This window comes from Ambystoma mexicanum, chromosome 4p, assembly GCF_040938575.1.
Source record: "Ambystoma mexicanum isolate Mex_15411 chromosome 4p, UKY_AmexF1_1, whole genome shotgun sequence".
Lineage (NCBI taxonomy): Eukaryota > Metazoa > Chordata > Amphibia > Caudata > Ambystomatidae > Ambystoma > Ambystoma mexicanum.
The window spans coordinates 1,175,308,900-1,175,332,220 of record NC_090927.1 but is presented as its reverse complement, the minus strand read 5'-3'; the positions used below and the strand labels follow the sequence as shown (position 1 = coordinate 1,175,332,220).

Genomic DNA, 23,321 nt, shown 5'->3' with positions numbered 1-23,321 from the left:
CCCAACTGGACGCTACACTGATAAAATCTGTGCTACCAGCGTTGTAACCACCGCCCTAGCTGCCGTCCCAGCCTGTAACACTGCGGTAAACCTTCACCGCTTGGATCCAGGCCAAGCTCAGAGGGCAGGACCGCGACAAGGTCCCTGCGTGACCAATCACAATCCAGATTTGTCGCTTGCTCACCCCTTAACCCTCCAGGACCCATCTAGACCCTAGGGCCAGAGGCACATCACCAGGGTTGGTATTGTTGCCTCCCAAAGGGCGCCACGCAATCTCGCCTCCAAGGCGGCTGACACACGAGGAAGGGGAGCTAACAGACTGACGCAGATGATCCCAGGGACACGTCGTCTTCATCTCTCTCTCTCGCTCCCCACATAGGGACGATGACTGGGACTCTGACTCCCCACAGGAGCAACCCCCGAAGAGGAGACTGCAAAAACCTCTCCCCGAATGACATTTTGGGATTCCACTCAATGATTACAAGGGCATGCAAAGGATTTGGCCTCCTCGCCTCTGAAGATGAAAAAGAAGGCCTCTTGTTCGACCACATGGGCAAGAGGCGAAAGGCGGTAGTGTTCATACCGCTCTATCATGTTTGGCAGGAGGGCCTCAAAGCAATGAAATGCCTGTTCACAGCACCAGTTGGAAAAGGTCGGCTGGACAAGAAATATAACCCCCCCTCAGTCTGCACCCAAAGCCTAACATCTCAGCCCTCAACAGAGTCAGTGGTATTTGCGGTGGGCCGCAAAGCTAAGTCCGACAAACAGAAATGTGCAGTGCCTCCGGACAACGAGGCACCAAGAAAGACACATTTGGAAATAAAGTACTGGCGGTAGTGTCCACTACAGTGAAGGTGGCCAATTCTCTCGCAATCATCACCCGCTATAACAGAGAAATGTGGCACGAGCTAGCTCCGATCCTGGTGCATCTTCCGGAGGAAAAAAGGAAGTAGGCGATGGCAATCCTCAAGGAAGGGGAGGAGGCCTCCAACCATAGCATTAATATGGCAGTGGGCCTTGTGGAGACAGGGTTTGGACAGGTCGGAAACGGTGTTGTCCTGAGGCGGCAAGCATGGCTTAAATGTACAGACTCCCGCACCAAAGGAGGTGGTGGACCTGCCATTCGACGGGGAGGAGCTCTTTGGCCAAGAATTGACAAAGCTCTCAAAGCCGTCAAGACAGACACAAACACAGTCCAGTCTCTTAGTCCCTGCAGAGTCGCTGGTCCTTTTATCCTTTCAGGGGAGCCTCAGGAAGGGCATGCACGTCCTCTGTTAGAAGCGGAAGACGAAACTCTAGAGAGTCCTCCTACTACTCCCAGGGCTACAAAAGATCATCCCAAGGATACCAAAAGTCTATGGATTACAGGCAGACTCAGCAGCAAAAACATCCTCCAGTGCTCAGAGGGGGCGGCAGGGAAAACTCCAGCAGTGATTTTGTACCGCAACACAGCTCCATAGGGGGGGTGAATCTCCTGGTTTGCCAACAACTAGAGACACATAACAGACAAGTGGGTGCTGGATGCCGTATCTTATGGACATCTATTGGAATTTACAAAAAAGCCTCCTCCCATACCCCCAGACCACCAGCCTCAAGCACACAGAAGCATGCTCCTCAGAGAGGTACAGCTCGTGCTGTGAAAAGAACCATAGAAAAAGTACCCATACAACTCGTGGGGGAAGGGAGTGTACTCCCGGAACTTTGTCTGCAATCCAGAGGGAAAATGGAGGCCCATCCTGGACCTGCGAAAATTAAAGTAATTCTCGAAATGTCAAAAGTTCACCATGGTCACCTTACAGCAAGTAAGTTCAACACCAAGACTACCTAGCGTCCCTGGATGTCCAGACATGTACCTCCACATCCCATCCACAGAGGGCACAGGAAATGCCTATGGTTCATGCTCAACAACTCTCACTATCAATTCCTGGTGCTTCAGTTTGGCCTCAAGAAGGTGCCCCGCACGGTTCGAAGTGCCTTGCACCGGTCACAGCCAGTCTCCGCAGGGAAGGCCACCACGCCAACCCAAATCTGGACGATTGGTTGGTGTGTGCGCGTACCATCCATGGCCTAGTCAAGGCAGTCCACGGCAGCAATGGTGCGTCTCCTCCAAACCCTAGGTTTTGCCATCGACTACAGGAAATCCTCGCTACAGTCATCAAAGAAGCTACTGTTTGTTGGAGCAGAGTTCTCAACGCAGGAGCCCAAAGTGCATCCATGGCTGGAAAGACTAGACCCCATCAGGGTGCTGCTCCCGATGTTCACACCTAACAGGTGGCTGACAATATGCCACTGCATGCGATTGCTCGGAACAATGGACCCTTGTATTCCCCTCATCCCGCACTGCAGGCTTCACACAAGACTCCTACAGGAGTTCCTGGCGGCAAGCCGGTCCCAGGTATCCGGGTCATGGGGGGCGGGGGGGGCACATTTCAGATCTCTCTTGGGCTCTCCACGCAACTCCAATGGTGGACCAATGAGATCAACAAAGGGAAGACATTCCAAGAGCCAACTTCCAGCAAGACACTGGTCCCGGATGCCTCCTTACAGGGGTGGGATGCACATGTGGACCAGCTACATGTCGGAGGGCTGTGGTCCCCTCACAAAGCCTCCCTACACATGGCTCAGGGGAGTCAGGTGGGCGCTCAGGTCTTTTCTCCAGGTACTCAAGGGGCAGTCAATCAGTAGTCCTCACAGACAATACGACCACAATGTATTACCTGCAAAAGCAGGGAGGGACACGGTCCAGATCCCTGTCTCGGGAAGCGCAACAAACCTGGCAGTGGGTCTTCTCGTACGGCATCACCATACAAGCATTCCACCTTCTGTGAGTACATAACCAATCAGTGCACAGCCTCAGCATGCGGATGTCACAGAGCCACGAATATGGGAGCTTGACCTAGCCATAGTGCAATCTCTATTGCAGCGGTGGGGCTGCCCATCAGTGGACTTATTTTCCACAGTTCACAACAAGAAATGCACAAGATAAACCAGCAGGACACCCAAGCAGGTGTCAATGGGGGACGTGTTCGCCTGCCCTTGGGACAGAATTTTCACATATGCTTTTCCACCCTTCCCAGTGCTGCACAGAATGGTACACATGGTCCAAAAACAACCATGCAAAGTGATCCTCATTGCCCGGAACTGGCCACGCCAGACCTGGTACTCTGACCACATTCAGGAATGTAAGACATCTTGTCAGCGGCCAGGGCCACCTCCACAAACAAATCATATAGCGTGAAGTGGAAGCAGTTTTGTAAATGGTGTGAAGGCCAATGGGGCATTAACCATGAAAGCCTTAATCCGTTCCGGATTATGCTGGAGGAGATATTAACATATCTGCTATCATTGGTGAAGCAGGTCATCGCCCACATCTCCATGCGGGTACACCTGGAGGCAGTTTCCAGATACACAAGGAGGAGTAAAGACACCCCCAACCCCCTATGGCAATAGGGGTGGTCAAGCATTTCCTGAAAGGTTAGTTTCAAACCTTTTGCCCAGCAAGACTAATCTCGCTGGAGTGGAGTCTCAACATTGTGTTGTCAGGCTTCCTGAAGAAGCCTTTTCAACTAATGGCCACAACAACGCTTCGGTACCTGTCATGGAAGGTAGCGTTTCTAGTGGCAGTGACGTCAGCCAGATAAGTGTCCGAGCGCCAGGCGCTCACAATCCACCAGCTATATCTGCGTTTATAACAAGACAAAGTGCTCTTGATGAACAATACACGCTTTATTACTAAGGTCCTCACAGACTTTCACACGAGCACAGTGGTCGTCATACCAGTTTTCTTCCAAAAGCTGACGTCCCCAGCCAAGATTGCCCTGCATTCACTGGACCACAAACAAGCACTGAAATACTACATTGACAGAACTCAATCCTTCTGAAATTCCACACAGCTCTTCCTAGTGTACGGGCCTACCGATAAAGGCAAAGCGCTATTGAAACGGGGCAAATCACGCTGGATCTCATCTGCCATTGCCTTCTGCCATAAATCAGGCGGATAGCCTTTGTATGCTCCTCCACATGCACACTCTACACACGCTACAGCCACCTCAGTGGCATGGTGGGTGGGTGTCCCAATTGCTGACATCTACCAAGCGGCTACCTTGTCAGTGCTGCATACATTTATCAGGCACTACTCTCTGGAGAGACAGCACGCTGCGGACGTGCAGGCAGGAAGAGCGGTCCTGCAACGCCTGTTCCATTAAGGTACACTCATTATACAAGTGTAATATGTTTGATTTTAAACTGCCAAGTAAATTCAGTAATAAGATGCATAACCCAGGAGAGGGGAGGATTCATAACACAGATAAAATCTTACAAAACCTAAAAGATTGGATTTCGAGAAGGTGAGAAATCTGAAAGCAAAGCAAAGTAAAGACTTTGAGACGGTATCTGCACGAGAATAACTGGAAGCATAACACTAAGAAGAGTAAAAGACAGATAGACAGTTGGGATGAGCTACAAGAGCTAATGAAGGAAACTCTAAGAGTGCCAGAGAAGATCAGGATAAGCAACATATTTCTAAATCAGACATTTTGTTTGTTGACAATATAAGGAGTCAAGATAAAAACCCTCAGAAAGCTGCAGCCAAGAAGACCTGAAGGGAAACGACCAGGAGATGACATTCTTTCGGCTGACTTCATTAGTGGCAGAGGCAGATAGTTAGGTTAGGACTGGGGACGTTTACTTTGGACTTCCTGATGACAAACACCTTTATTTAATTTAAGGAAGGGAAACTCCTCTAGCAATAGGGAGAGATAGGCCTTTTCTTTAAAATGTCATTTAAAGAAGGTGAACATGTCCAGAGTGAGTCGGACTCCTTGTTCTGACCGCCGCAGTACCCCTGTGTGATATACCCGAATGTACACACGAATACTCATGCGTCCCTTTGGAAGCGAAAAATGTAGCTGCCCCTTTAAATTTAGTACAGCGTGCAGGGGTGTGGCCTCAAGGGGTGAGAACGCCCTGCCGAGGCCCTGCCCTCTGGGGCCTCACCTCAGTCCCTTTTTCCGCACCGACGGTGTCGGACCTGGCAGCCAGCGCAGAGACTTTTTTAGCTTTCCTCTTGCTCCCTGTTTCCCCCTTTCATGACTGCCTTCAGGGCCTAGTGGAGTATCTGGGGGTCCCTCTTCCTGAGGAAGGCCCCCCAGGAATCGGGTTTGCTACCAGTGGTCTTGGGCAAATGAAGCAAGATCCGGTCTGACATTCCGCTACAGAAGGATGTCCTGTAGGTGGTGCAGAAGATCTGGGAGAAGCCCAGGGCCAACGCCCAGGTGAACAAGAAGTTGGACAGCAGGTTTAGGCTGTAATCCTCCTGGCTTCCCACTGGCAGCCCCATTACTCTGTGGTGGCTGCAGCCTCATATTCTAAACCATCGTCTTCCTCCATGGGAGCCACCTCCACTTGCCTCTGCAAGGAGCACAAGGACCTTGAGTCCTTGCGAAAGCGTTGTTACTCCATCTCAGGGCTGCCTCAGCGGCAGGCCAATGCAGATGCTCTCTTGGCTGCGGCTAACCAGTAGCTGTGGCAGGAGCTCTGTGAATTTCTGCCTTAGCTCCCTTCGGACAAGCAAGTCTCCTTCAAGGCCGGTGTGGCGGATGCCCGGGCCATTGCGCAGGACCTCATGGAATCTTCGGTCGCCCACATCGATCTAGCCAGCATATGGCCGTGCCTGGGGTTTGAGATGAGAAGGATGGCGCAGATGCACGCCACAAAGTTTTCATCTGATGTGCAGGAGCAAATCCTAGATCTGCCCTTTTGCATTCGTCCACCAATGAAGAATTAATGAAGAAGAAAATCCTCCACTCAAACCGCCAAGTCCTTGGCCATCCTGACAAAACCAGGTCAGAAATCCTTCCCTCAATCCCAAGGTAGCATGCGCTTCTCTTGCTTCAAGGGATTCTGAGACTGCAGCTACATGGAGGCCTGACCGGTCCCCCAGCTACAACAGGAGTAAGCAGCAGCGACTTTGCGCAGGTTTTCCGCTCCACCTCCTGTGCACCTGCCTCTGACGCGAAGAAGTAGTGACATCAAGGTCGGGGAACAACGCTCCCCTCTGGGGGGCCATTCAGCTCTGTTCCAGGACACCTGGAAGCGTCTTTTCAGCAACCTGTGGATCCTATCTTTAGTCTCCACAAGCTTCAGCCTTCCTCTTCCTTTGCCTCTACCGTCTTCTCCTTTTCGGCAGATCGGGTGCCCAACTCTTTAACAGGAAGTCCTTTTGCTCTTGGAGATGCAAGCAATCAAACAGGTTCATCTTGAGACAGGGGCTTCGGTTACTATTCTAGGATTTCTGCGGTGCCCAAGAACAACCAGGCTGGCCTCAGGGTAGTCTAGGACCTGTCATTTCAAAATCTGTCTTTACCGCTAGAGCGCTTCAAGATGATGACTCCTGCGCACATAGTCCAGTCTCTGTGCGCAGGGGACTTGATGTGTTCTCTGGATCTCAAGGATGCGTATCTGCATGTACCCGTATATCAACCGCATCAGATTTTTCTGCGGTTCACGATTGTCGTACCACTTCCAGCACAAGGTGCTGAACTCGTACCCTTGTGTCTTCGCGAAGTTGAAGCAATGCAGTGGCAGGCCTTCTCCGCTTGGAGGGATATCTATACCCTTATCTGTACGACTGACTGATATGGGTGGGGTCACCCGAAGAGATGGTGTACTCCTGCCAGATATACCATTCATCAGCTGGGGTTTTCCCTCAACCAGAGGAAATCAGTTCTGGCCGTCTTGGGAACGTGTCTTCCTAAGGGTGTGTTGGAACACTACCATTCAACGGGTCATCTCCCACGTCCGCGAGGCATATGTCCCTCTGCAAGGCAGTGGGGCACTTTCTGGCCAGCTGTACCATCTCAGCATGGTGGTTCCAGCCCATTCTGGGCCTGATGGCCTCCTGCATGCTCACTGTACAGCACGCCTGCCTCAAGATAAGGTGCCTCCAGCTCCACCTGTCGGCCAACTGGGATCAGGAGACGGGGTCTCAGTCGGAAAGGATCCCAATACCACTGCTCTTGCTGCCTCATCTTCGCTGTTTGCTGATGGAGGACAATGTCTCAGTGGGAGCCCCCTTCACCCAACCAGAGCCTACCCTGGTGGTGACGACAGACTCCTCTCTTTGGGGCTGGGGTACTACTCTGGAGGGCTTTGCAATCCATGGAGCATGGTCCAGGACGGAAGCCCTCCCGCATATCAATCTACTCTAGTGCAGGGCAGTGGGCCTGGCCCTCAAGGCATTTTTGACCCATATAAGGGACAAGTTGGTTCTGGTCAGGAAAGACAATTCTACTAAAATGTTTTACGTGAACCAGAAGGGTGGCACCTGTTCCCCCCGCCCCCCTCCTCTGCTTGGGGGCGGTTTCGATCTGAGAATGGGCCGTGACGGAAGGGATTTGGATCTCGACAGTCCATCTCCCGGGGGACAAATACAGAAGCGGACCAATTGAGTCGCTTGGGGTTCAACACCTACGAGCGGGAGTTGCATAACGACTCCTTCTTGCCCCTGTTCCAGAGTTGGGGGTTCGCGGACCTGGATTCGTTTGCAACTCCTCGGAATGCCAAGTGTCCACAGTTTTCTTAATGGGCAAGTCATGGGTCACTGGGAGGCGCCTTCCAGATCTGTTGGCATGGTTGCAGGTGTTGCGCATTACCACCCACCCCTCTGCTCCAATGGACCCACTGCAAGTTCTGGGCCACCGTGGGTTGGAGCTTCATCCTGTTGGTCCCCCACTGGCCTTCGAGACCCTGGTTTTCGGATCCACTGCAGTTGTGCTAATGGGGTTCCCGTCCATCTTCCGATCCCCAGCAGGTGCTTCATGACGCAGCAGGGCGAGGATGTGGAACATCTGGAATCGGCCACACTGGCACTGGCGACCTGGTTCCTAATCTGCTGAGGCTTCAGCATGCTCAATTTTCCGATGACAACTGGCACATCATTCAGCAGGCCAGGAGGCCCTCGACTCGGTCCAAGTATAAGAGCAAACAGACTAGGTTCTGCCATTGGGTTTGCGACAAAGGGCTGGACCCTGTCACATGTCCTCTGATTGACGTACTGGTTTTCTTTTGGCACACCTGGCTCGTTCGGGAATCCAGGTGTATACTTGCTGATCTTATTGGTTAAGGCCCACCTTAAGGGGTTGTCTGGGCTTTTTAATCCGGTACATAGACCTTAACTGGTCTGGGTCCTCAATGTGGTTCTTGCAGCTTTGCAACGCAAGCCTTTCGAGCCGATGGCGTCTGGACATCTGCTTGGTGAGGCTAAAGACTGTTTTATTGGCGCCGCTCACCTCTGCGCGCAGGGTTAGTGAGCTACAGGTGCTGTCTTCGTGCAAACCCTTCACCAGGTTTCACAATGACAAGGTCCTTTTGTGCACTCAACCAAATGTCTTGCCCAAGGTGGTCTCCATTTCATCTGAATTAAGAGATCTGTCTGACGGTGTTCTTCCTGAACCCGTAGTCTGAGGCAGAGAGAGTCCTGTCTTCACTGGACCTCCAGAGGGTCCTCAAGTTTTATCTCTCCCGGACGAAATCCTTCAGGAAGTCTGAGGCTTTGTGACTTTTGGGGACTCCTCCTCCGGCTCAGGCTTCTGCTTCCATTGCCCGCTGGATGGTTAGGCCATTTCGGAGAAGTAGACGGCCATGGGCAAACCTATTCCTGAGGGGATTCATGCTCATGTGGTCAAAGCCAAGGCCATTGCGTTTCAGAGACACGCTTCTTAGGATGTCATCAGCAAGGTGGCTACTTGGGCCACTCCATCGGCATAAGCACTACGCACTGGACACCAGCTCCAGGCGCGATGCAGATTTTGCTCAGGCGGTTCTGAAGAACCTTTTTGCTTTGTCCTAGTAATGAGGCAGGTTATCACAGTTCCACCCTATGTTTCTTGTTCAGTGGAATCACCCATAAGGATGGAGGAAAGGGGAGGGGACGTATGAGTTATTAAAGTTACCCACTCTCATAGTTGGTTCCATGTGTTATAATTGCGGCAAAAATGGCAGTGATACAAAATGTTGTGGCAAAAAGGCTGTGGTTTTGCCGCTGCAATCCATGTAAAGGATGCGTGGGACACCACCGCAACCCCTGGACCCATTATGCCATTTTAGGGGGGCGGGGGACACCCCTCGCACCCCTTGAATGGTGTAATGGGGTACGCCTTTAACGGGTCCAGCCACAGCATTTTTTCCGTGTGTTTTTTGTACAGGCGACATTTTTGCCACAATTTTATGACTGCATACCTCATAGTGCATACTCCCGTCCCCTTTCCTCCATACGTCCCACCCACCTTCCCGTTAGTATGCCAAGGGCTAACATGTATAAGTATAGGCAGGTATCTAAGCGTCTGATGTGTTTAAAGGGGACCGAGGTGAGGCGCCAGAGGGTGGGGCCTCGGCGGGGCGTACCCACGCCTGAGGCCGCGCACCAGTATGCCAATTGCACTGCAGTCATAAAATGTAAAAGGGAAACTTATTTTCGTAGTACTGATAGTTTGAAGAACTGATCAATTTCCTGTTAACAAATGAGCAAAAACTTAGGGAGGTGGAGCTGAAGGCTTTACTTCCCTTCAAAATGGCAGAGCAGGTACAAAAACAGCAAAACGAAAGTGGTCCATTGAAACTATGGAGGAGAAGTTGCAAAAAGACACATCTTTCTTTACAGCCACTATTGAGAATGATTAGAAATGGTTCACAATGCTGTGTTTTCGAATCTATTTGACTTTTGAGATTTGCATGTTTAGTGAATTGAGACAGATTTTTCATAGACTCACCAGGGACTTCAATGCCAGATGCAAAGCATTTAGTGAAATCCGTGGAATTGGAGGTATTTGTTAATTCATCTTAATCTTTATTATTCTAAAATGATTTATTAACGGAGTGTAAAAATAACTAAAATCATTGAACACCGAGTTCCTGCAATTTTGACACAGATGTTAATTTTACTAGTAGATTATACTTGGAGCAGGAGCTCTGGAGAAACTAAAGAATGTTCACATTTCTCATGTGTTGGAGGTTTTCCCTTGCACGTGTAGTTCATTTCTAAACTGATGCAGTGTAGTAGCGAGTCTATCAATGGACTGGAGTAGTCTGGGTCTTCTTCAGGTGCTTCATCATTAGTTTGTGAGGATCCTAAACAAGTCAACATTAGTGTTGGGTCTAAAATCATGCTTACATTTTTTTGAGAGAATTAATTAGTAATTGTGTGAACTTCTTTTCCTTTCCTCCTGTCCCATTTTGACCAGGATTCTACTCAGTTATTCACGCATTCATTTTCATGTTCATTTTTCTAGGTAACTGTGATTGGGTTGCCATTAAACTTGAGTAAAGGAGCCTTTGGTCATCACTGGCTTCAGCCTTATTTGCTCACCTACAGCAAACACAATAAATCAAACAATATGTGCATGCAGCCACTTACTTGACTGCAGTGTCTGCACTTACCCATACTTTGCATGCGCTTAGTGCTTCAAGTGGCCTCATAACTCGTTCCAAGTGTAAAGCCAGGTCCGTGCTGCCAGCAAGAATAAATTAAAAGGCCAGTTGCCAAATTGCCTCTGCGGGTGTAGTCCCATCTTCACGGAGGAAAACCTCTTGCAAAGTCTCACAGATCCATCTCCGTGCAGGGACTAAACTGGGTCATGCATCAGGCCTTTACAGTTAATCCTCCATACCTGGTATTTTTTAAGTAGGGAGTTACTGTGTGAGTGAGTACGACCTTCTTCCCAAGGTTGTCCGATTTCCATCTTTCTCAGAAGATTAGTCTTCTGGTGTTCTGTCCTCCACCGCTTCCTTCCAAATTGGAGGATAGGCATCATAGTCTGGATCCCAAGCTGACTCTAAGCTACCATGCCTCTAGAATAAGATGCATCAGGAAAGATGATCAGCCCTTCATTGGTTATGCTGGTGCTTGTGTGGGCAGATATGTTGCCTAGTAGATTCTGTACTGGTTAATCATTCTCAGCAGTTGATGCTATGATCTGGCTGAGAAAGATGTGCCTGGAAGTGTCGAGGCGAACTCCATAATTGGCCTGGTTTCCGCTTCTGTCCTGCAGCGATGCCCTCATTTTGGACATCTGCCCGCCTGATGAGTGGCCATTCTTGCACAAGTTTGCAAAGCACTACTGCTTGGATTCCTTGTCTGGTCAGGACATTGGTTTTGGGTGGTTAGTGCTTCCAAATGTTCTGGTCTAGATAGTGGTTTCTCAATAGCTTCCCTGTTCTAGGCTTCAGTACTGGTATGGCAGTTTATCCAAGATGAGGAATATGTAGGAGGAAAAGAATCTATTAGAAAAGCAAATTGCTTGCCTCTCGGTAATGTTGTTTCTGATGATTTACACATATTCCTCATTGCCCTTCCATCCAAACACTAATGTTGGATAGCTCCTTTACCCCTTGCTCTATCAGCTACTGGTTTCAAGGGTGAAAAGGGTGGAACATAGGTCCTGGGATGCCAATGGCTCCATATATACGGCCTTGATGTTTTGTTAATGTCACGGGTGCACCTAGGTGCCAACCAGAGCCACATGGCACCCCCTGGTCGTTCAAAGTTTTTCCAAGGCAGCGGTTGCTGAATGTATCTAAAAGTAGTAATGTGATGAAGGAATGCCAAATCTACCAGAAGGGAAATTAGATATGGAAGCAATTTTGTTGTTGGCTCTATATATAAGCCAAACTATTGTCTTTGTCTCCATTGTATTGTTTTTTTTCTGCTGGGTAAGAAAGATTACGACTGTCCTGATGCTACAGGCCTTCCATGATTTTGGGAGTGTGGTACATGGGATAACTAGTACAACAGTCAGTTGAGTGAGTAACTTGTACTGTTTGCTAGTTTAATGTTTTCATTCAATAACTTAATTATTTCACTTGTCTGTTATTGTTCACGTCTTTTTTACATGCAACAGAAAGTAACTGAATCTTTATTGCCACCATAGGGCTCACCAGTATTTCAGCAGCAGGATGACTGTGAATTTGTTTTTATCTGGAAAACCCCAGAGGCCTGCCCAGTTCACAAAGCAGAAGGTAGGTTGACGTTTGCTTTCGCCTAATTTGATTATTTACTCTATTACCTTTATACAATCATCTTACTGGCTTCTGAAAGTTGCTTTCTAATGAATTCCTTCATCCCACACAAATCTATCATTTTACATGTACATTCCCCAATGCAAGCTGTCTTTGGAAACATTTTCAGCTACTATGGGCAGTTTCAGTCTGTCAGCTACGTTCAGTGCCTTTCAGCACCAAGGTTATGTCAGAATTGCTATGTTGGTGGATTCTGGGCCATTTTTTAGGATCCCTCAAATTTCCCAATTGTTCTAGTCTTTGTTGGGATCTTTTTGATGGCCAGAAAGACTGCTCCTGAAGTCCCCCTGCTATTATGTCCCTTTATATTCTGCTAAAGGCACATGGTGTTGTGCTGACCCCAAGTTGCCCATTCCCAGGGGTGCCTCTTACCTGCCTAATTTTCCAATTTTTGCTGTAGGGTGATTCTACCACCCTACACAATGTACCTATTCAGTACTATCGGGGTACTAATGATTTTTTTTTTTGTTAAAGCTTGTTCTCCGTCATTTTGTTTTTTCCGTACTTGCTTTGTTCAGGGTGACCACGAGGTAGGCTCCAAATGTCTGATGCCAGCCTTCATATTCAACCTTACTATTGTCTGCCAGTATAGGTCCCTGGACCTCATGTGGGCTTGGCTTTGGCTAAGTGGCAGTCCTAGTGATGAACCAGAATGGTTGGTAATCTGACACTTTGCCTTCTGCTCCTTTTAGTTCTTGGCAGGCTGGACTTTGGCCAGCTCCTTTCTTTGTGCAAGGGTATTTAGACTTTGTCCTTTCCCTGCTTCCCTCTTTGGCTGCTTTGTTCTTGCTACTTGAAAGTGTCAGATATGCCAAAGGAGTTTTCGTGCCAGCCGTTGTCCTTTTTAAATCCTCACTTGGCAAAATCTGCTATTTGCAATGGCTTGGGCATGTCCCAGTATGGGTTTTTAGCCTTTAGAGTTCCAGTCCGGGCTTTATGAAGACTCCTGCTGACTCCCCAAATTTTCTGTGTTGAGCTCTCTACACGGGAACTGTTTTCTGGACCTTTTACTGCCACATCCCACTGTTCATGCGGCTGTTGGTTGATGCTGGTGTCCATAGGGGTGCTGGGACCTTTCCACTCTGCTAGTTCTTCAGCGTAGGACTTCTGAGGGTGCCTCCAGCCATTGTCCCCATCCTGGAATAGTTAGCTGCAGTTTTGTCTTCATGTTTTGTCCACGTAGCCGCCGGGATCGTAGTTAGGACAGATTTTCCTTTTTGCTGCTTTCTTCACATAGTCCTCTATGGCACACCCTTTGTTTTTGATTTGTTTAGACTCCTCTCCTGACTTTTTGTAGGCCAGTTAAGCCTGCTTTACTTCCCTTGTTTTAATGCTCATTCTTTTGGGGCTACTAGTACTTCTAGATTTTCTCCCTTAGTAAATTTCTTGCATTGTTACTGTTGCACACACCACCTAAAGGTGAAGTGTGATTGTTAGGCAGAAACCTGTGCAGTTCCCTCTGGGACCACTGCAAAAGATTTAGGACTACAGGTGTTTGGCAGTAAACCCACTAGGTAGCAGTCTGTACCACACAGATTCACTTGGTAGCTGTGGCTGAGCAGTCGGATTTCCCTCAAGAAGAGTTGGGCAGTATACAGAGTATTCACAATAGGTCAAGAGAACACAATAGAACAAGTAAACACTGACCAGGGCTTGGTGTAAAAGAGATATCATTATTTATTTAAAACCACATCTAGAAAAACACACAGGCACTAATAGTAAGCAATTAAAAAAACATGGTCACTAAAAGGTATACACTCCCTTAAAAGAATATTTAGACAAGTCTTAAGTAAAGCCCCACTTATTTTCAGACAGCGGTGAGCGCTTAACGCAGATGACACTCCAATAATTCGTTTTAAAAGGGAGAGAAAAGCAGAGAATAAATTAAACAGATCCCAACACTTTTTCACGAACACAACAAGGGAGGAAGGCAAAGTAACACTAGGAATTCAGAGTCAGTAGGCTGGATCCGCTTAAGAGGATCCAAACGAAATGTGTCCAAGGTCACACGGTTGCAGTGCACAAAAGTCTTGTAACGGTTCAGAAAGGAGTTGGATCAAAGAGAGGGACCAGTTAGAGGGTCAAGGCGGCCAGCCCAGTCCAGAAGGTTAAGGGGTTATTATTACCTTGTAGCAATCTTTAGAAAGGGAGGCCTGGCGGACTCGGTACCTTAAAGTGGTGAGAACACTCCAGCGGGGGCAGTTGTTCCTGGCAGCAGATGCAAGTCGGTGCTTCGTCCGGGGGAAGAGAGGATCTCGTCGGGGAGGAAGACAGGAGTCCGTTGCACTGCCAGGGAAGAAACCAGCCGCAGAGTTTCTCAGGTACAAGGAGCGGTCCGTTGATTCGCGGTTCAGTGGTGAGTGGCTATCCGGCTGCCGGGGTGCTTGGCACGGGCAGTTCAACCACAAACTGGTCTGGGGTGCGAAGAAAGAAGGTAAACTGGTTGTGCCCACCAGTCAGGGGAAGAAGCCTCTCCAGCCGGGGGATCTTCTCTGTCATCGGGAAGTGGTGAGTCGGTTCCGCAGGGCTCCACTGGTGGTGTCGTCGTGGTAGGTCGGCTCAGCTTCTCCCTCGTCAGATTCTCAGGTCCTGTGGCGACTTCTGAAGTTCCAGTCCCCAAAGCCCTGCTTTTATGCAGCATACCCCCATTCACTCAGCCTAACTGTCAATCAAACATGCTAAGTGGTGAGCCGGCCGGCTCACCACTTGGGCCAATCACACAAGAGTGCGACTTGAGTTACCAAGGTAACTCAGTCCAGGGTGCCTAAGCCCCCTCCCACACCCCTTTTGGTACCCAGAAAGAGTGGCACCACTTTTGGAGGCTTCTGTGGAGAAGCCCGCCAAAAAGTGGAACAAAGGGCTCGACTTGGGTTGGAGTCACAGAAGAGAACACAAACGCCATTTTTGAATCGAGTCTTGGCAAAAAATACCAACCGGCGAATTAATATTAATTAAATAAACCGGCGGTATGTTCGAGGCTATGAGAATTAAATAATTAAAGTTGGTAGCCTCGAACAATGGGAAAATCCCACAGGGAAATATTCGCGGTCGAATATAAAAAGTAGTTTCCACTGCCACCAGCCAAAACTCGATCAGGGGGGACGGAGACGTGCCCCCTCGACTAACAGACCCCGGGGCAATCGAATTGCCCCGACCAGTACGTCCACAGTATGATGGTTTCTACTGGTTTCTGTTAATAATTTGAGACTAGTAAAGCCAATGGTGACTTTACATGCTCTGGGAGACAGTAGTCAGTCCCAGGGTATGGAGTCTATGGTGGGGTGTCACTATGACACCCCTGTGTCACTGCACGGAGGGTGCTGTGTAACACACACAGTAAAAACACATGAGACCCTATGGAGTAAAGGACCCCATAGCCCATAAAACACATTAACAGTCAAAGGAACACCATAAATCATGTCCAAGAGTGGGAGAAAAAGAGTCTCACTCTTGGCAGGAGAAAAAAACAAACTCCAGAAATCCAGCAAAGCTGCTGGGGGACTCACTAGGTTAGGAAATTCAGCCTAAAGAGAGAATTCTCCCTAACAGTGATCAGGATACCTTTTCTGTAATGTCTTTTTGGTTACATTTACAATGCCTAGGATGATCTGGTTTCAGCAGATATTTTTCTATGAGTGTTTTATACTTTTGCCTTGTCCACTTTTTCATTTACCGGAAATAGCTACTAAAAGTGGTCAGCACCCCAAAATGGCCATGCCACTAGATCTTTGCTTGTCCTTTGGTCATATTGTTCTTTGGCCGTCTTCCTGCCTTCTCACGTCAGAGAATAACATTTATTGAATGGGGAAAGAAGCTGCTTTTGTAGGAAAAGGGTCAGTTTGTGTGTGAGCCCAGATGTGGGGGCTGGGTCTTGGTGCCTGAATGTCTGTTGCTGGGCAGATGTTGAGGCAAGTGGCTATCCATGATTGGATAGCCACTGCCAATTTGAATGGTGCAGAACCTTAACATTGGTGCACCTGGGTGAACTTCCAGTCCTAATCTTGGATAAAAGGAGGACTCCTGTAGCCATTAGACAGATCATAGTTGGAGCCAAGTCCCCCACTAAAAAGAGCCCACTGACAACCTAAAGAAAACCTCTGCCGCTGGCCAGCATCCATTCCAGTTAAGTCCAGGTGAAGCCCTGATCTCAAGCCCCTTGTGGTGCTACTAGACCAGTGGGAACAAACAGTCTCCCGACTCCTGCTCTCGGATCTGTGCCTTCTGAGCCTTCGAAAGTGTTCCTGCACCAACCGGTGGACTGACCAGCTCTCTCCCTGGCTACCTCACTGCAGCCGCTGTTGTTCTGAGCAGAACTTTGGAACTTAGCGGAACTCCAGCTTGTGCCACAAGTCTCCTGCATTTTCAGCTCTCACTCAAGGAAGCTGTGCTGTGGCTGCTTCTGTGTTCACCACAGTACAATCAACTGTTGCCGCCTGACCATAGCGACTTTAGTTGGATCTTACCTTCTTCGTGTACTGTGGCCGTCTCTCCCACAGAAGTTGTCCTTTATCTTAGTTTGGGTCTTCAACAGGAAGCTGTCCGGAAACAAATTCCTTGCACCTTGACTGACCAAAGCTGAATCCCAAGAAACAAAGTATCCTTCGGTCTAGACCCTCACAGTGGGAACAAGAACAGAACAAAGAACCTAGAGTGAAGTCTGGAACCTACATAAGTGGAATCGGGAACAACCCAAGGCAAGGGGGTCTACATACCTGTTGCTTTCTCCCCCTTTCTCCCATATGGTGGCATAGGCTTAAAGACCTGCCCCTAACCCACTCTGACCTGACTTTTGGTGGTGGCTCCTGTGTTAAGGATCCTTCCCTACCCCTATCCTAGTGAGTTGGATTAAATTGACTGGATATCTGAGATAAACTGTATACAACTTTTTAACAATTTTGAAGCACCAACACTGGCCAGTCTTCTGAAAACTTACCTGAACGGGTGACTTTTGGGGACAAGGTCCCATATCATCTTGAGGTTGGACTTGATAAGGTTGAGATAAACTGTCCAGTTGGATTTCTAGAGAGCTCAACCTGTTTTGCATCGTATTGCACCAGTGATTAATTAAAATGCAATTCTATACTCCGAATGGTGAATGTGCCTATGTTTCAATGGTTTTGTGTAATACTTACTATGATTTTTATATGCTTACTGCGGATCTAAAGGCCTAATAAATAATTATATTTTGATATACTCGCTGTCTAACTTGAATTATTATTGTTGCTCTGTGTGGTCTCATTTGAGCCCTAGACCGCTCCCACACTTTCCTGAAGCTAAGCCTCGACTCCTCTGCCACCTTAACTTGATTTTGTTTTGGCTAGCCTTCCAAAATCCTGCCACAAGGGCTTGTTTTGGAAATCCATCTTCACACCTATAATGCCAGATGTGATGTCTGGGGCAATGTACACAGAGCCAGCAGCACCCCATAACCTAATTCCCTTTTTCTGCACACTCACTATGCTGCTCTAGAAATTGCCTTTTTTGTGTAGATTTCTTTACTCCATAATTCTTAAAACGCATTTGTGTCCCCTTTACTCCATTCTTGTGGGCTTCCCCCAACATGGGGACGGTACCGGAACCTTTGGCCTTGAAAAATTGAACTTCCCCTTTAAATTTAGTATACCTCATGGTGGCACGGCCGGGGCCGTGAGAACGCCCTGCTGATGCCCCGTCCTCTGGCACCTCTCCTAAGTCCCTTTTTCCTCACGGACAGTTTCAGACCTGGCGGACAGCGCAGAGACTTGTTAAATAGCTTTTTTTTTTACTTTCTGCTTGCTTCCAGATTGTTTTTGGCAATTTTTATTTCACTTCCCTTTTGGTGCCTCACCTCCCCCGGTGCATGCCGACCGCAGGAGGCTTCATGAGGTGTGCCTCATGTGACAGTTGGTTCCCGGCCTCGGACCCCCATGCACTCTCTAGAGTGCTTGGGGCTCGACCACCGCTGAGACTTATGTTCTGCCTGCAGCGCTCTTGGTCAAAGGGCATTAAAGAATAGTTTGTTGCGGTGGAGGGAGATCTTTCACAATTCTCCTCCGCCCCAGCTTAAGGACTTTGTCTTCAGGACCTCTCGTCAAGACTAGGTAGGCCCTCTGTTTAGCATGACTGCACAGCGCAGCGACTCCTTCCCCGGGGTTCCCACGGATTAGGGTCCCTCTGATTCAGATTCTGGCAAGCCTGAGGCCTCTAACACTACTGGCTCCCAAACTGAGGGGCCCAGGGCCCTACCAGGCTGTCCCTGTAAGGATGATCAGGCTCGTCCTCTACTTCTACCCCAGGGGGTAAAGGGATCGTTGAGTGCCACCTCCAAGAGTCGTTCCTCGGCTAGATCCAGCACAGCTACCGGCACAGGTGCTGAGGGTTCCCAGCCTAGAGGAGCTCGCTACGTGGCCATGAATCAGGGCGTTGCGATTACAGGCCGGCCAGCTGAGGGCTCAGTGCCTACCAGACTGATCTCTGAGGTTGACGCTTTTTTTTTGGGTGCAAGATCCAAGCTGTATCCTCTCATGTCTGAGGTCTCTCTTGGCTCAGGGTCTTCGTGCCCTCCCATCGAGGGAGTGGTGCAAGGCTTCAAAATGGCCAAGCGGCACATGGTGGCCATCTTGGATTCAGCTCAAGGCCCGCCAGTCCTTTTGCCCATCGGATGGGCTTTGCAGGATGATCCCAGCCCCCTTCCCTCTGGAAGCGGCAGCAGATCCTATTGTGTAGGTTTTTGGTCCCCTCAGGGTTCCATCTACCCATCTCAGCCCTACGGCTACATGCACCAGGTGCCTCAGCGCTTTGACCAGGAGCAGAAGCTCAGTGCCTCTGACGGCCCGGCCCCTCGGGATCCGATGGCTTGTGAGGACCGCCTCTTCGAACGCTTCCTCCTTCACATGTGTTCCCCCTCAGATGAAGCGGCTCCTGAAGGACATTGTGAAGGAGGTCATCCCAAGTGGCACCGCCTCGACTCCCTCCTCTGGGGGGGTACTCCCGTTCCTCCTGCGCTAGTGGTGCCGGCCCCTACTCTGTGTCAGGCAACTCTGGTTGTTCTGACCCCCTCACCTCCTCCTGTACAACCAATGCCTTCCCCGCAACAGCCCTTGGACCTATCTGTGGCTCCAGACCCAAGGGTACTCCACTGGCACCTGTTTCCCACGGACCCGGGTTCCCCTTGGTCTTTAAAAGTGGTGGCGATGAGGCCCAGGACGATGAACCCTCTGCATCGGTTAAGGCCTTTCGTGACCGCCTTAAGGGCCTGTAGTGCTTTGGGGGAGGGGGGTGTCCCTCTTCCTGAGGAAGCCGCCCAGGAGTCAGGAGTGCTAACAGAGGTTGTGGACAAATGCACCATTTCCGGTCTGTCATTCCCCTACAGACGGATGTCCTGCAGGTGGCGCAGAAGGTCTGGGAGAAGCCCAGGGCCAATGTCTAGATGAACAAGAAGTTGGACAGCAGGTTTAGGCTGACAAATGGGTAGCCAATTCTCCTGGCCTCACACCCGCAGCCCCATTCCTATGTGGTGGCTGCAGCCTCGTATTCCAAACCATTGTCTTCCTCCACGGGAATCTTTTCCAGTTGTCTCTCCAAGAAGGAAGGTCCTTGATTCCTTGGGGAAGTGCTGTTACTCCATCTCAGGACTGCATATGGGGCAGGCCAATGCAGATGTTCTCTTGGCTGCGGCAAATCGGAAGCTATGGCGGGAGCTCAGGGAATTTCGTTCCAACATCCCTTCGGACAAGCAAGCCTCCTTCAAGGCGGGTCTGGCGGATGCCCTGGCCATTGTGCAGGACCTCATGGAATCCTTGGTGGCCCACATCGACACAGCCAGCGGAGGTCTGTGCCTTCGGGTCAAGATGAGAAGGCCAGCGTGGATGCATGCCACAAAGTTTTCATCTGATGTGCAAGAGCGAACCCTGGATCTGCCCTTTGAGGGCATAGACCTTTTTCATTCGTCCAATGATCACGAGTTAACGAAGAAAAAAACTTTCACTCAAACCTCCAAGTCCTTTGCCATCCTGACAAAGCCAGCTCAGAAATCCTTCCCTTAATCCCAGGGTAGGACCCAATTGAAGCCCAGCGCTTTCTCCGGCTTCAAGGGGTTCCGAGACAGCGGTACACAGAGGCCTGAAAGGTCACCCAGCGACAACACATGGATGAAGCAGAGGACGTTGCACAGGTTTTTCCGCTCCCCTTCCTCTATCCCCACCTCTGACACCAAGAACCGTAACGTTAAGGTCAGGAAACACAGCTCGCCTGTGGGGGCCATTTGGCTCTGTTTCAGGACACCTGGAAGCATATTTTCAGCAGCTTGTGGATCCTATCTGTAGTCTCAATGGGCTTCAGTCTTCCTCTTCCTTTGCCCCTACTATCCTCTCCTCCTCTTCGTCAGATCAAGTCCCCGGCTCTTTTACAGGAGGTCCTTTTTCTCTTGGAGATGTAAGCGCTAGAACCGGTTTCTCTTGTAGACAGAGCTTCAGTTACTATTCTAGGATTTTTGCGGTACCCAAGAACAACCGGGCTGACTTGGGGGTAGTCCTGGACCTATTATTTCTAAATCTGTCTTTACCACTGGAGCGCTTCAGGATGATTACTCCTGCGCACATAGCCAACTCTGTGTGTGCAGGGGACTGGATGGGTTACTTGGACCTCAAGGATGCGCATCTTCAAGCACCCATATATCAACTGCATCAGAGGTTTCTGCGGATCACTAATCTCGTACCACTTCAAATACAAGGCGCTGCCCTTCGGACTGAACTCGGCCCCTCGTATCTACACGAAGTTGATTAATGCAGTGGCAGGCCTTCTCTACTTGGAGGGCCATCATTTATACCCTTATCTGGATGACTGATGAGGGTGGGGTACTCCTGCCAGAGATGCCCTTCATCAGCTGGGATTTTCCCTCAACCAGAGCAAATCAGTTCTGCCCGTCTCAGGAACTGGTCTTCCAAGGGGTGCGTTGGAACACTACCGCTCAACAGGTGTTCACCACGCCCTCTGGTGGTTCCAGCACATTCTGGGCCTGATGGCCTCCTGAGTGCTCACTGTACAGCATGCCCGCCTCAAAATGAGGCGCCTCCAGCTCCACCTGGCGCCAATTGGGATCAGGAGACAGGGTCTCAGTCTGACAGGATCCCAATACCACTGCTCAATGTTACCCAATCTTTGATGGTGGCTGATGGAAGACAATGTCTCGGTGGGAGCCCCCTGTTAGGGAGAATTCTCTCTTTAGGCTGAATTTCCTAACCTAGTGAGTCCCCCAGCAGCTTTGCTGGATTTCTGGAGTTTGTTTTTTCTCCTGCCAAGAGTGAGACTCTTTTTCTCCCATTCTTGGACATGATTTATGGTGTTCCTTTGACTGTTAATGTGTTTTATGGGCTATGGGGTCCTTTACTCCATAGGGTCTCATGTGTTTTTACTATGTGTGTTACACAGCACCCTCCGTGCCGTAACACAGGGGTGTCATAGTGACACCCCACCATAGACTCCATACCCTGGGAGTGACTACTGTCTCCCAGGGCATGTAAAGTCATCATTGGCTTTACTAGTCCCAAATTATTAACAGAAACCAGTACAAACCATCATATTGTGGACGTACTGGTCGGGGCAATTCGATTGCCCCGGGGTCTGTTAGTCGAGGGGGCACGTCTCCGTCCCCCCTGATCGAGTTTTGGCTGGTGGCAGTGGAAACTACTTTTTATATTCGACCGCGAATATTTCCCTATGGGATTTTCCCATTGTTCGAGGCTACCAACTTTAATTATTTAATTCTCATAGCCTCGAACATACCGCCGGTTTATTTATTTAATATTAAATCGCCGGTTGGTATTTTTTGCCAGGACTCGATTCTAAAATGGCGTTTGTGTTCTCTTCTGTGACTCCAACCCAAGTCGAGCCCTTTGTTCCACTTTTTGGCGGGCTTCTCCACAGAAGCCTCCAAAAGTGGTGCCACTCTGTCTGGGTACCACATGGGGGTGTGGGAGGGGGTTTAGGCACCCTGGACTGAGTTACCTTGGTAACTCAAGTCGCACTCTTGTGTGATTGGCCCAAGTGGTGAGCCGGCCGGCTCACCACTTAGCATGTTTGATTGACAGCTAGGCTGAGTGAATGGGGGTGTGCTGCATAAAAGCAGGGCTTTTGGGACTGGAACTTCAGAAGTCGCCACAGGACCTGAGAATCCGACGAGGGAGAAGCTGAGCCGACCTACCACGACGACACCACCGGTGGAGCCCTGCGGAACCGACTCACCACTTCCCGACGACAGAGAAGATCTCCCGACTGGAGAGACTTCTTCCCCTGACTGGTGGGCACAACCAGTTTACCTTCTTCTTTTCTTCACACCCCAGACCTGTTTGTGGTCGAACTGCCCGTGCCAAGCACCCCGGCAGCCGGATAGCCACTTACCACTGAACGGCGAATCAACGGACCGCGCCTATTACCTGAGAAACTCTGCGGCTGGTTTCTTCCCTGGCAGTGCAACGGACTCCTGTCTTCCTCCCCGACGAGATCCTCTCTTCCCCCGGACGAAGCACCGACTTGCATCCGCTGCCAGGAACAACTGCCCCCGCTGGAGTGTTCTCACCACTTTAAGGTACCGTGTCCGCCAGGCCTCCGTTTCTAAAGATTGCTACAAGGTAATAATAACCCCTTAACCTTCTGGACTAGGCTGGCTGCCTTGAACCTCTAACTGGTCCCTTTCTTTGATCCAACTCCTTTTTGAACCGTTAGAAGACTTTTGTGCACTGCAACCGTGTGACCTTGGACACATTTAGTTTTGATCATTTAGCGGATCCGGCCTACTGCCTCTGAATTCATGGTGTTACTTTGCCTTCCTCTCTTGTTGTGTTCGTGAAAAAGTGTTGGGATCTGTTTCAATTTATTCTCTGCTTTTCTCTCCCTTTTTAAAACGAATTATTAGAGTGCCATCTACTTTAAGCGCTCACCGCTGACTGAAAATAAGTGGGGCTTACTTAAGACTTGTCTAATATTCTTTTAAGGGAGTGTATATCTTTTAGTGACCGTGTTTTTGAATTGCTTACTATTAGTGCCTGTGTGTTTTTCTAGATGTGGTTTTAAATAAATAATTATATCTCTTTTACACCAAGCCCTGGTCAGTGTTTACTTATTCTATTGTGTTCTCTTGACCTATTGTGAATACTCTGTATACTGCCCAACTCTTCTTGAGGGAAGTCTGACTGCTCAGCCACAGCTACCAAGTGAATCTGTGTGGTACAGACTGTTACCAAGTGGGTTTACTGACAAACACCTGTAGTCCT

At 49.4% G+C, this 23,321-nt stretch overlaps 1 protein-coding gene across 1 annotated transcript in view; it reads left to right on the top strand.

The window, feature by feature from the left end:
- IGF2R (insulin like growth factor 2 receptor) overlaps window positions 1–23,321 on the top strand; it is a 2,762,372-nt gene that overhangs the window by 1,493,899 nt on the left and 1,245,152 nt on the right. Inside the window, 1 exon segment of the mRNA XM_069606818.1 lies at window positions 11,925–12,012. Coding sequence (XP_069462919.1) covers window positions 11,925–12,012 — 88 coding nt within the window.